We start from the raw sequence: 13,309 nt of genomic DNA, 5'->3' as shown, positions 1-13,309 counted from the left end.
AACATCTTAGGAAATATTAAAGTTACTAGGGCAAGTAGGGGGATAACTATGGTATCGTAGAATTTTGTCAGAAATGAAATTAATATTAAAATACTTGTTTTTCAAAACCTACACTTTTGAAAATTGTGGAACATTTTCATCTCCCCTACCCAAGGCATACTATATCTGGAATATGCAATTATAAAAATAAAATTTATATAATTAAAGACATTTTCACAATGTAAACTTCTTAAGGACTGTATTTTGTTTTTATTTTTATTGTTTTACCCCAGAACCTAAAATAGGTTCCTGCATAAAGCTAATAATGATAAATAAATACTTATTGAGTTATTTTGAATATTGTTAATAATAGTATATTCAAATCTAGTTTTATTCATTATCCTGTGGGATTAATTTTACTTGACAGGTGTGGATAATTCTTTTACTGGGGAGGACTAATATTTGTGGTTTTATGTGAATTAGATACTATATTAATTTATCCTCTTCCCATAATTATTTGATTGCTTTGGGGAGAGGCTGTTTTTGAGTGATATTGAAATAGGCATCAATGAATTCATAGTTAAATACAGTTTAAATTCCACTCAACTATAAATTGGGTTTATATATTTACTTCCTAGCTTCTAAGCCACATTTATAGCATAAAATCTGGAAATTTTATATTATATTATATTTTCCTCAGAAAAGAGGAAAAAATGATTTTTCCCCAAATGACTGATAAAATATAAACAACATAATTGTAAACATAAAAATTCAAGTATAACCAACATTTATATTAGATGCAAAACACATTAGACAAAAGTCTCTGTCTAAAGAGATTAATGTCTTCTGAGAACAAACACCATCTCAAAAACACATCAAAGATACTATTGTTCTGTGTGGATATCTCATAGATTCTTAATGTTTGTATAGTTGTATATTTTTTATAGTATATTCATGTACAATATATTCATTTTAGGCTCCTAATATCCCTGAGAATTGCATAGATTTCTATCATTATCTCCATTTTTCAAATTTAGACCTAAGATATAGAGAATTTAAATGATTTGCCCAGTGTTACACAGCTGGTTTAGAGAAAGAGCTTGGGCCAGTCTTTTGCCTTCCTGTTGGTATTCTTTCATTTAATAACACAGCATTATACCTTGTTGAGACTTAGGATCCTTTTCCTCCCCCAGGCATATTTTCAGATTGATTCTAGATGAGTACTGACCTATGATATTTCATTGGTTTAGGGTTTTCAATCTGGGCAAGTTCCCTTTATCAATAGAGTTCAGCAGAATTTGTTCATTTTTATAGCCTTTAGACAGATCCCTCCGCATTGAACGGTATAGGATCAAAGTATGCATCTGAGAGAGATCTGAAGCTCACTTAAAAAAAAATTGAATATTAGGTGCAAAAAAACTCAAAAAGCTACCCAAAAGTTTCTTCTTTGTTGTTTATTAAATTGTATTTTATTTTAGTTTTAGTTTCAAATCTCTCCCACCCTTCTTCCTTCTCTACTTAGTGAAAAGTAAGGAAAACAAAACCTATTACAAATATGCACAGTCATGCAAAACAAATTTCCATATTATCCAGCTTCTTCCCCCTCCTAAAACAAAAGAAAAAAGAAAAGATAATATTTTCAATATAAACTCTTGAGTCTATCAGGTCTCCATCTGGAGATGATCAGCATGTTTTTTTCATGGGTCCTTTGGAATAAAGGCTAGTCATTGTATTGATCAGAGTTCCCAAGTTTTTCAAAGTTGATCATCTTTACAATATCATTTGTATTGTCTGAATTATTCTCCTGGTTCTATTCACTTCAGTCTGTATCAGTTTATACAAGCCTTCCCAGGTTTTTCTGAAACCATCCCCTTCATCTTTTTTTTTTTAAATTTTATTTAAGGCAATGTGGTTAAGTGACTTTCCCAAGATCACACAGCTAGGCAATTATTAAGTGTTTGAGGCTGGATTTGAACTCAGGTACTCCAGGGCCAGTACTCTATCCACTGCACCACCCAGGTGTCCTCCCTTCATCTTTTCTTAGAGTGCAATCTTATTTCCTCACATTCAAATACCATAACTTGTTCATCCATTCATAGGCTGATAGACACTCTTAGTTTCCAATTCTTTGTTACTACAGAGAGAGTTGTTGCAGATCTTTTTGTGCCTATTGATTCCTTTCCTTTTTTTTTTTTTAATCTCTTTGGGATGTAGACCTAATAGTGATATCACTTGGTCAAAGTCCATGCTTTGTTTAATAACTTTTTGTGCATAATTACAAATTTCTTTCCATTATGTTTGGACTTGTTCACAGTTTCATCAACAATGCATTAAAGTATCTCTTTTCCCACAGCCCTTGCCAACATTTGTAATTTTTGTTTTTTTGTCAGCTTAGCCAATCTGGTAGGTAGAAGGTAGTAATTTTTAATTTTTATCTCTCTTATTGATGATTTAAAACATTTTCTTCATATGGCTGTTAAGAGCTTGGATTTTATTCATATTTGATCATTTATTATCAGGGGGAATGGCTCTTATTTCTCTAATTTCCTGTAGTCTTAATTTCCTCTAGTTCTTAGAAATTAGATCTTTATCAGTGAAACTTGCTGCAAAGCTTTTACCCCCCCAAATTTCCTGCTTTTTTTCCCAATTAGAGCTGAAATGTTTTTAATTGTGCCTTTTCTTATGCTTCTTTGCTTCAGTTTTTTGTGTACCTAATCTGATCCACTGATCAACTTTTTGATTTCTTACCTAGAACAAAATTGTTTTATTTCCAGTTTTGTATCATTTGAGAGCAGGTACTGCTAGAATCCTACACAAATACAACCAGTGGACAAAGAGATTTTTTTGGTTTTGGGATAAGATAGGAAAGAGATTGGCATAGTGGATAGAGTTGAGCTACATGTCAGGTTCCTTGCCTTAGACACTCATTAGCAGTGTGACCCTGGGCCAATTTCACACACACACACACACACACACACACAAACAGAGAGAGAGAGAGAGAGAGAGAGAGAGAGAGAGAGAGAGAGAGCGAGAGCGAGAGCATACGCCGTCTTCAGCTTCAGTTTCCTCTTCAGTCAAAGAGGGGATAATAATATCACCTACTTCATAGAGTTGTTGTAAGGATCAAATGAGTTAATGTGTGTAAAGTTTTTGCAAACCCTGAAGTTATGTAAATGCTATTATTATTGTTATTTTCTTCATGCTACATTTTGCTTGTTCCTCCAGAATGGGAGCTGGAGGGAAGAAATTAGAAAAGGAGGACAATATCTTAGAATATCCCTTTTTTTTAAATTGTCACAATAAATAATTGAAATTTACTGATTCTGGGAGCAGAACAGAACTGGATTCCAAAACTGATTCTGGAAACTCATGATCATGTTTATAAAATATGCATATTTCCTGGTCTGGAGGGTTCTAGAGTAGTTCTGCCACATGGTTTGATATGTTATCTAAATTAGTAATTTAATTTTGTTAAGATTTTCATGCACCTATGTATTAAAAAATTTAGTCTTTGATGTTTTCACTAGAAAGAGTAGATAGATGAGAGGCATTTTCTTAGAAAAAAGATTTTATAATGATATTAAAATTTCAAGAAAAGTTAAATTTAGCTACTTCATAGTTTTAAAAATCAAAATGATAGAGATTTGAATTTTAGTAAACAAATCAAAATATTCTATAAATATTAGATTAAATTGGGACAGTGAATTTAATTAATTTACTTCTAAGATGATGTAAAAACCATGTGAGCATATGTCTGCCCATACAGATATTTCTAAGACCACTGGAACAATATTCACATTCTTTGTGTGGGTTTCAGATTACTTCATGATGTCCTCTTTCATTGATAAATTTAAATGTCATGAATAAATTCACGGGCCACTCTTTAAGAAACAACTACAGTGATTGTGAAATTCTAATTGACTCAATTCTGAATTCCACAGCTGAAAACTTAACGTATGGATTCAGTGCCAGGAAATCTAAAAACCTCCTCCATGTGATTGTCACTGTAGTGCTTGGAATGCAGTACCCTTCTGTATGTATAAAGCATGGCTATCACATTATTTGTCAAATTGCAAAAAGTTAGTTTCAGCTCAGTGTACTACTGTTACAGTATTTCTTAGGAGAACTCAGGATGTAAAATTAGTTTCTCTTTAGTGGAGTCTAAGAATTTGTCCCATTGCAAATGTACACTTTTTGTTCCAAGTCTTTCTTTTAATCAAAGAATGTTTACAGTAGGATTAATATTAGAAAAATGGAAATTCCACCCAACTTCAAATCCAGAGAACCCGCTACCCATTAAAAAAAAAAACTTGGCTCGAAATTGGAGCCAGAAAACAATAATTTAACTGCAGACTGATTCCAAAACATAGTTTTCCTCTTTTGCTATACAAAACATGAATCAAGAAATAAATAGGAGAGTCCTTTGCTTCTAGACAGGTCACAAAATCCTGACTCTAGATTCTGGATACTTTATTTTTTAGGAGGACAAGATCCAAGGGGTGGTAAATTAGAAAAAAATGTTGTGATTGCTAGAGGCAATCCTTCTGAAATAAGATGATTCAGCTTGAACAGGAAAAAAGAGGGTTGGGGTGGGGGCAGCACATGGACAATAAGTATAAAATGGAGATGATAAAATTGAACCAGAAGACTGCTATTGTTTCAACAAGCAGCTTTAACTGGCCCTGAAATAATCACTGTGTTAAAGTATATTTATTGCCTCAATTGTACTCAGCAAACCAGATAAGTGTGTAAAATATTTAAGAAAGATTTCTAACAAAAATGATTAAAGAGTTTCAAAAATGTTTGGCTACCTAGAGGATAAAAAATTCTTGTTTTTATGAAAATCATTTTTGTTAAAAAATATCATTTTCCAAACTTAAAATATAAATGTTTTTAATATGATACTAAATGTCTAGTAATTATAATCAATATTTCTAATGATGACTAATAAAAGTCAAAGAATGTAGTCGATGTGGTTATTAGCTTTTTTTACAGTTAATTTGGTATAACATTTTTGGTTTCCCTTAAGAATTATCTAAGTACATTTTCAGATGTTTTTCATGTCTTTTCTCATTAATGGTATGGTAAAAACACAATTTACATTTTATAACTCTTAAAAGTTTTATATTACAAATACTCCTAACAACCACCCTGTGATGTCAGCATGAATGAGGCAGTGATTATACCCCAGAACATGGAGTATAGGTCTGGAGTCAGAAAGACCTGTGTTCAGATCTGGCCTCACTTCCTAGTTGTGTGACCCTGGGCAAGTCATCCAATCACTGTCAGCCTCTGTTTCCTTCTATGTAAGATTGGGATCATAATAGCACCTACCTCAAAAGGATCAAAAGAGAGAATATGTGTTCAAAAACCTTAGCACAATTCCTTTGATGTGCTACAGGAAGAGAGAGTGGGAAGACTGCTGGACCTAGAGTCAGAAAGACCTGGTTTCAAATCCTACATGATCTTTAAAACCTGTGATTATGGTTAAATTCCTACACATTGCAAATGTGCCTACTTTGGCAGAATAGTTATCTAGAACTAGCTTGTAAACCAGTGGCTCATTTTTGAAGAAATAAGTAGGAAACCTTCCTTCTCATTCTAAATCTTCACACATTAATTAACTGGAGTTAATACCCTAAAGTGGTGTGTAACACCCAGTAAAGGGAAGAATTCTGTCTTGGACTGGATATGAACTTGACTGTACCACTTACTTGCCATGTAACGTTGAGTCTACAACTTGGGGTTTCTGAAACTTAGTTTCTTCTGCTGTGAGATGAAGAGGTTAGATTGGATCAGGTGCTCACCAAAAGTTTTTGTGAGTTCTATGTTCTCTGGTCCTAGGATCCTATACTCCTTCAATTGGTGTTCTTCACATTATTCAGTTATTAAATTTAAAAGTAATTATTAGTAAGTTTTATAAATTAATAAATTTCTTAGGGCTGATAAAATAGAATGAAAGCCATCCTTGCTTTAACACTTGGCTATTGTCCCTTGCTCAAGAGTATTATATGGAAAAGTGTAATAGAAAGGGCCCAAACTTATCTTTCTAAATGAATAGATTTCTGTATATGAGGATTCTGTCCAATGATAAGTTGGGCATATGTTCTGAATTATTAGGAGCATTTTACTGGAATTAACCATTAAATAAAACTCAATCATCCTTTTTGCACGGGAGAGCTCTTAAGGGTTCTCAATGTTTCATTTTATCAAAATTTGTAGGAAATTGAGTACTGGAAACTTAGCTCTTCTTAAGGAGCAACTACTTCTTATAGACCAACTACTGAGTGATCAAAACTGATTAACAGGAGTTAAAATGATAATTATTTAGGTCATTTAGATCTATCAATTCTTAGTTGATGAATAAATAACATTTTATTATTTTCCATATACAAAATTATTTGAAAAATGAAAAGAAAATTACATAGGCTTTTAACTTATCCCTAGTCTTTACTTCACTTAGTAAATAGAATTATATTTAGAATTCAGATTTAAGTTTCTTAAGTTCTAACTTTATATTGTATTGTATTCCTTTGTTGGTTATGTTTTATATTATATGCATTATGTTTTGATTTCATCAATAAGTTGAACTATAAGAATAGAAGAAGTTTAAAATACTACAGATAAACTTACTTATTAGATACTATTCAGTATCAACCCAAGCAGAATAAAATTGTGCAGTGTAGTTAAAGGAACTTTATTTTTTCAAATCAAATTTTTGGTACCTTTCACCTCAAAATATAGAGCCATTCTTGTCTCTTACAAAGAAGAACCCTGCCCCATGTTCTGGCCCTCTCACTCTCCTTTTTACCTCCTTCCATCCTTTATTGTGTCCCATTGCCTTAGCACCTGTCTAACAGGTGGGGTAGGACAGGAATATCCCAAAAGCAGGCCTGCTTGCTGTCTTGGAGTCAGTAAATACACCCATGTGACGCAATTAATGACACTGCTATTGCTTGCATTATGAGATGTTAAGTATTAAAAGTGGAAATCACCTCCTTTTAAAGAGCCGTGGCTGTATATTAGTACACTTGTCTCCTTACTATTCAGGAAGTGCCATATAAATCATTACCTTAAAGTTACTATCCACAGAGGGGCCAGTATTCTCTTGATAACATTGAAGATAATAATAGTCACATATTTGATTGTTGAAGGACTTCTCCCTGTTCTCCTAGATGATCTCCTTTCTCCTTCCTTATTTAATATGGGGACATTTTTACTATTCATTCCAGTAGGGCATGGGAAGGAGAGAAGCAGGTGAAAATTTCTTTTGCCATATATTAGCAGTTTTGTTGTAAAGATGGAGAAAATGGTAAAATAGATGGCTAAAAGAAAATTTTTAGATTGCTTATGAATTTCACTAGTGCTTCTTTTTTATCTTTTCTCTTGGACAGAATGATGGGAATGGCTCGCAAGATATTCAGCTATCATTGCCGTCAAGTCCAGAACCAGAACCAGAGGCTGGGGATCAGATATATAAGGTACAGTGAGTAGTAGGGTTGTTCCATTTGTTTCAATTTGTCATTGTAATCACAGAATTGAAGTAGACCTTTCATGACCTTGAATCTAACCTGAACAAGAATCCCTGACTTGATTATTCAGCCCTTTGCTTTAATACCTCCCATGAGGATAAATCCATTATCTCATGAAACTACTGTCCATTTCACTTCTGGGTAGTTCTGGCTATTAAGTTTTTCTGTACGACAAATTCAGCTTTTCTTAGGAACATTTTCCTGCCCTATGGCATCAAGCAAGACAAACTGAACCCCTCTTCCATGTTAAGATACTTAGAGACAACAGAGCATAATTAACCCCCCTCCCCCACCACATCAAGCCTTCAATTTCCCAAACTCTTATGTTTCCAGGTCTTTTGTATAGCAGGATCTCATGGAACTTCACTGTTTTGTTTTCCTTGTTAAGAATGCTCTCCGACTTATCAGTGTCCTTTCTCAAGTGTTCCCAAAATGGAATGCAGTACTACAGATGTAGTCTGACAAGGGCAAAGGACAGGGTGAAACGTGTGTTCTCAGCCCCGAGAACATTCTGCCTCCTTAATGTAGTCCAGATGATACCACTGTCACTTTGGTGGCTATCATATGACACTATAGACTTATTAAGCTTGCAGTCCTTTAAAAACTTCCCATATTTTTTTTTTCAGAATAACTCTTGGCAAAATAACTTTTCCCAACTTGTACTTGAGGAGGTTGGGTTTTTTAAAATATTTTTCTGATTCCTAGCAATTTTTAAAATATTATTTTCTTATTCATAGCAAAAAAGCCAAACTTAAATCTAAAATTCATTCTTGTTGGCAAGTATTTGATCTATATAAATATGAAATTGTATTTATTTACTTTAAAATAGATTTTTTAAAAGATAGGAACAAATGAATTCAAGTAGTATTTTGGTTCTCAGTTTAGATTTCTTAAGTGAATTACAGAGCCTTATTATTATTAAGGAAATAAGCTAAAAGTTATTCCATAAATGTATTAGTTTTCTTAATGATTTCTCTATTCTGGATCACAGATGACTTTAGTTTCTATATATGGTCATTGAATACTGGCCTATAGAAATAAACTGATTTGTTCTTATTCTGGCCTTTCAGAGAAAACCCTGACCTGCACAGGTAGAGGGAATTTTCTGACCTGGAACATTTCCTGGACAGAGAAGATCCCAGGTCTGGTGCCTGTCCCTGTTCCAGAGAATTTCATGCTTCCTTTTTCCTATTTTCTCTGTTAGAATGAAGATTTAGTAAATGAGATAAAACTCCTCAAAGAAGAATTAAAGAAGAAGGATGAAAAAATCCAACAATTGGAGCAGCAGCTTGTAAGTGTGTTCTAACTGAAACCTTTCCCAGGCAACATATTTTCCTAATTCCCTTTGATGTCTTCTTTGTTCAGGTGTGTCTTTTTTTTTCTTCCTTACACTTTTGGAAACCATCATGCTGAATCACGCTGTTTCTGAGACTTTTAATTTTCATTACCTGAGATCACATGAGCAAATGTCTCTTTTTTTCAATATACTATAACTCAGTGTTTTAACTTTTTATTTCCTTTGGGGGGCAGGCAACCTTAATAGCTAGTTTTAGGACACTTTCATTGAGAATACCTAGTTTTCAGTAAGGAATTTTACAAGATCTTTGACTGTATCATTATGGATAAGATGAAGAAATGTAGACCCGATGACAATATGGAGAGGTGGCTTTGGAAGCCACACTGAATGATTAGAATCAAAGATTGTTTAATTTATCTTAATCAGCGTGAGTTGGGCTCTCTGAAGTATGCCACACAGTACTTTTTCCTTTTCTGTTGAGTATTTTTTATCAGCAACTCAAGTTGCTTGTAAACAACATACTGATTATTTAAGGACCATATTTAACAATTTTTGCAACAGGGGCCAATAGCTTTAAAAAAGCACGCTTTCAACTATGTTGAGGATCTGTAGAAGGGGGGGAGGAAAAGGACCTTATTTGAGGCACAGTCATTAGGAAAAGAAAGACGTTTTATGATAGTTTTCAATTTAACTCATTCTTGTCCATGCAATTCTAATTTTCTTTGCTGGTAAAGAACTGCAAGTGCTATTGGTTCTCTTTAAATTTAAGTGCTCTGGATCAAAAATCTGCCCTAGTCATGGTTCTACAAAATACCTGTAATATGTTGGATCATAGTCAGGATACAAAAAGATCTTGATAGGCTAAAATAAGACACATTTAGTATGGTGAAATTAATAGTGATAAATCTAAAATCATGTCCTTTAATCGTTAAAAAATCAAATGCAGATGGAAAGGTTATGACTAGAGCAGCTTATGTCTAATGATAAAAGTAATGATTGACTGATACCACCTAAAGTTTTCATCTTTTGCATATCCTATAAATGTCCAGATGAGTGACCAGGCTAGCCAGAAGACTAATTATCATGCCTTGTGAGTAATGATAGCAGGAACTGGGAATATTTAGGCTAGAAAAGAGAACACTAAAGTAGGGATATGCTTGTTGTCTCTAAGTAGTTAAAGGACTCTTGTGCAGAAGAAGGATGTGATAGCAATTGGGTATATATAAAAAGAAAAATTTCCTAGTAATTAGAGCTATGCAAAAGTGGAATGGACTCTTTCTGGAGATATTTAGTTCACTTGGAAGTCATCCAGTAAAAGATGGATACTTGTAGGCTGTGTTGTTGAAAGGGTTCTTGTTGAGGTGTGAGTTAAGACTCAGCCATGTGCTGGTTAATATTTAATATTTATCTAGACCAGGGTTTGGCAAACCTTAGACTGTGGGCCAGATTCACCCTGTTGTTGTAGGGCTTACAAGTTAAGAATGACTTTTTTTTTTCAATAAAATCTTACTGTATGAAACAGTTCTGGGGATTTGGCTCAATACTTATATTATTATAGCCATAGTTAGCTGTTGTTTTTATGCTGGTTCCAGCATACTCTGGATTAGATGACCCTGGAAGGCCCCCTTCCATTTCTTCAGTATTTAAGGTTTATAATTTAGCCCTCAGAAGATTCTGACTCATCATTAGTTACTGTATAGTAGTAGACATAGTCCTGTGTACTTTTTTTTTTTTTTTTTAAGGATTTTGCAAGGCAAATGGTATTAAGTGGCTTGCCCAAGACCACACAGCTAGGTAATTATTAAGTATCTGAGGCCAGATTTTTGAACTCAGGTACTCCTGACTCCAGGACTGGTGCTGTATCCTTTGCCACACCTAGTCTTCTCTCTCCCCCCCCCCCCCCCCCCCCCCATTTACTTGTTTACTTCTTAATTGGATGTGATAGTGTTTGTTGACTGTATAGAAATTATTTGAAAAGTCACTATTTCTGTTATCAGTTTTATCAGGATGATAATGAGGATGAGGATGTTGTTTGTCTTTCATTTTTGAAGAGGACTATGACATCAGGGAGGGGGGCCTGTACTAAGTCACCAGCCTCACTTCCTCCTCTAGAGCCTTCTGGATCTAGTGGCCAGTTATGGATTAGGACAACTACAGATGGCTTTTGTCAGGAAATAGATCTAGGATTAAAGATTGACTTCAAGGGTGACAATACATCTGAACAGGAATCCTTTCTACAAAGTCATTGAGAAAGGATCATTCTTTGTTTTGGATATCTCCTCAGGGGAAGTCCACTCTGTCCAAGGCATCTTCTTTGTTTGGTAGAGCTCCCAGCTGTTGTTATTCCAGGCCAGATAGGACAAGCAGGATTCCTCTTTCATGTGTTAATAGAAGAAGTCACCCTCTCCTTCCAGCCTTGGCTCTGCCACTCCCTCTGTCTGCTCTGTCTGTTTGTCTTTTCACCAGGCTAAATATTCTCATTTATTTCAATTGATCTCATTCATGATTCTGAGGTCCTTTATTTTCATGGTTCCCTTCCTCTGTGTCTTGGTGGATTGAGGGCTGATCCTGGAGTCAGTCAGCCTGGAGTGAAGCTCCAGTCTTGGATATTTCTCAGCTGAGTGACCCTGGGCAAGTCATTTAACATCTGTTAAATCAGTTTCCTCATCTGTAAAAATGGGGTTGGATGATACTAAGACTTCCCTCCCAGAGATCATATTTGAAGAGCTTACTGCTGGCACATAATAAATAGGTGCTTGTTAAATATTTTTCTCCTCTTCTCTTTTGCTAAAATATATCATTCAGAACTGAGCTCAGTATTCCAGATGCAATCTGACCAGGGTAGAGTGGAGTAGGGCTGTCATTCCCATAGTCTTGAAGACTTTTATTGAAGCTTAATATTAGCCTTTTGGATCCTCGTGTCATTCTGGTGACTCATTTTAACTTGCAGCTAACTCAAACCTGTGCCTGACCAGAGGATGAGAATACCCTGCTATAGAGAAAGATCTTTATATCCACTGTGTCTGGCAACCCAGTAGATACTTAGTAAGTGCTCAATTGTTTAGTTGATATTGAGGCCAGAAAGAGTTTGTTTCTCTTCCTCCTCTGCCTCAGCTTTCACATCAGAGCCAGATTAGATTCCTTGTGCTTAGATTTTTATCATATTCCTCAGCTCACCATTTGTCAGCAGGATCCAATCAGTTCCTAGGTCCTGTTCATTTTATCTTTATAACTTCTCTCCTTTAATCTGCTACCATCTTGGTGTAGGGATGTAGGGTGTGTTCAAGGAAGACTAGTGCCTCTGGTGTTAGGGCTGCCCAGCTCTTTTCAGGATTGCTTTCCACCTTTGATGTCCACCTGAGGCACATCTGTGGCTTCAAGCAGCTGTAGCATGCACAGTGCCACACTCTGGTAAAACATTTCAGCAGACAGGCTTAAACTAGGTTGATGATAGCCAACAGGGGATCTCAAGCTCATCAGCGAGTTGGAGTTGTCTACCCCCAAGCATGTGAAGTCCTCCGTGGATGGAATGAGTGAGTCAGAACATTCCATTCTAATGGCCATGCAGGCTGCTGAAGCAGGTGCTGTAGAGTGTTTAGAGCACCTCAAGAGACAGTGATCCTGACAACTTCAGACAACTCTGCCTCATTTAAATATAATTTATGCCCAAATGAAAAGACATCACCTATACCATTTATCATTTTTACCTATCTCAAAGTCCTGTGTCAACAGACAAGTGATGAAGCAGCAGGTGCAGATACACTGGGAGCTGTAGTCACAACCCTGCACATAGGCGCCTCAGGCTGTAGGGTCAGTTCTCCAATGAAAGCAGTGTTTGACAGCCCCCCACCTGTTTGATCAGCCCTTACCTCCTGGTGGGAAGAAGGAGCTAGAAAAGGTGCCCTAAAAATTGTCTGCTTAGCTAAAACTCTGACTTGACCTCTGCCTACCATGAGGATCCCAGCCTGTGGTCAGAACACCAAAAAAAAAAATGTACAAAAATAGATAACACAAGATCCAATAGACCTGAAAGGCAAAAAGCTCATGTTGGCAAGATAACTCAACAGGTATCACATCCAAATAGCAGCCCTGAGTGAAACAAGACTGGCAAATGAAGACCAGCTTACTATAGTAGGAGCTGGATACATGCTTTTCTGGAGTGGCCTCAGTGAACGGGAACATCATGAAGCTGGGGTTTTGCAATCAAAACTAATTTGGTCAACATTCTTGAATGACTACCAAAAAGTAGTGAATGGCAGGCTCATGATTGCTACTTCCAGGAAAATGCCATGACACCATCATCAATGCCTATACTCCTACCATGATGAACCCCTGATGAAGTAAAGAAAAATTTTATGAAGACTGGAGAACCCTATCATCAGTGTAACAAAAGAAGATGAGCTCATAATTCTGGGTGACTTTAATGCTGGAATAGGTTCAGATTACCAGACATAGTAAGGAGTCCTTAGCAGGAATAGGGTTGAAAACAGCAACAGCAATA

General features: G+C 35.6%; 1 protein-coding gene across 10 annotated transcripts in view; it reads left to right on the top strand.

Moving 5' to 3' along the window:
* The window catches only part of CCSER2 (coiled-coil serine rich protein 2), a 110,460-nt gene that overhangs the window by 69,404 nt on the left and 27,747 nt on the right, over window positions 1–13,309 (top strand). For all 10 annotated transcript variants that reach the window (XM_074232563.1, XM_074232565.1, XM_074232564.1 and 7 more), the window contains 2 exons: window positions 7,374–7,460; window positions 8,716–8,802. In XM_074232563.1, coding sequence (XP_074088664.1) covers window positions 7,374–7,460; window positions 8,716–8,802 — 174 coding nt within the window. The remainder of the gene's footprint in view (window positions 1–7,373; window positions 7,461–8,715; window positions 8,803–13,309) is intronic.

This window comes from Macrotis lagotis, chromosome 4, assembly GCF_037893015.1.
Source record: "Macrotis lagotis isolate mMagLag1 chromosome 4, bilby.v1.9.chrom.fasta, whole genome shotgun sequence".
Taxonomy (NCBI): domain Eukaryota; kingdom Metazoa; phylum Chordata; class Mammalia; order Peramelemorphia; family Peramelidae; genus Macrotis; species Macrotis lagotis.
The sequence above is the reverse complement of the archived record's forward strand: the minus strand, read 5'-3'. Positions and strand labels throughout refer to the sequence as shown.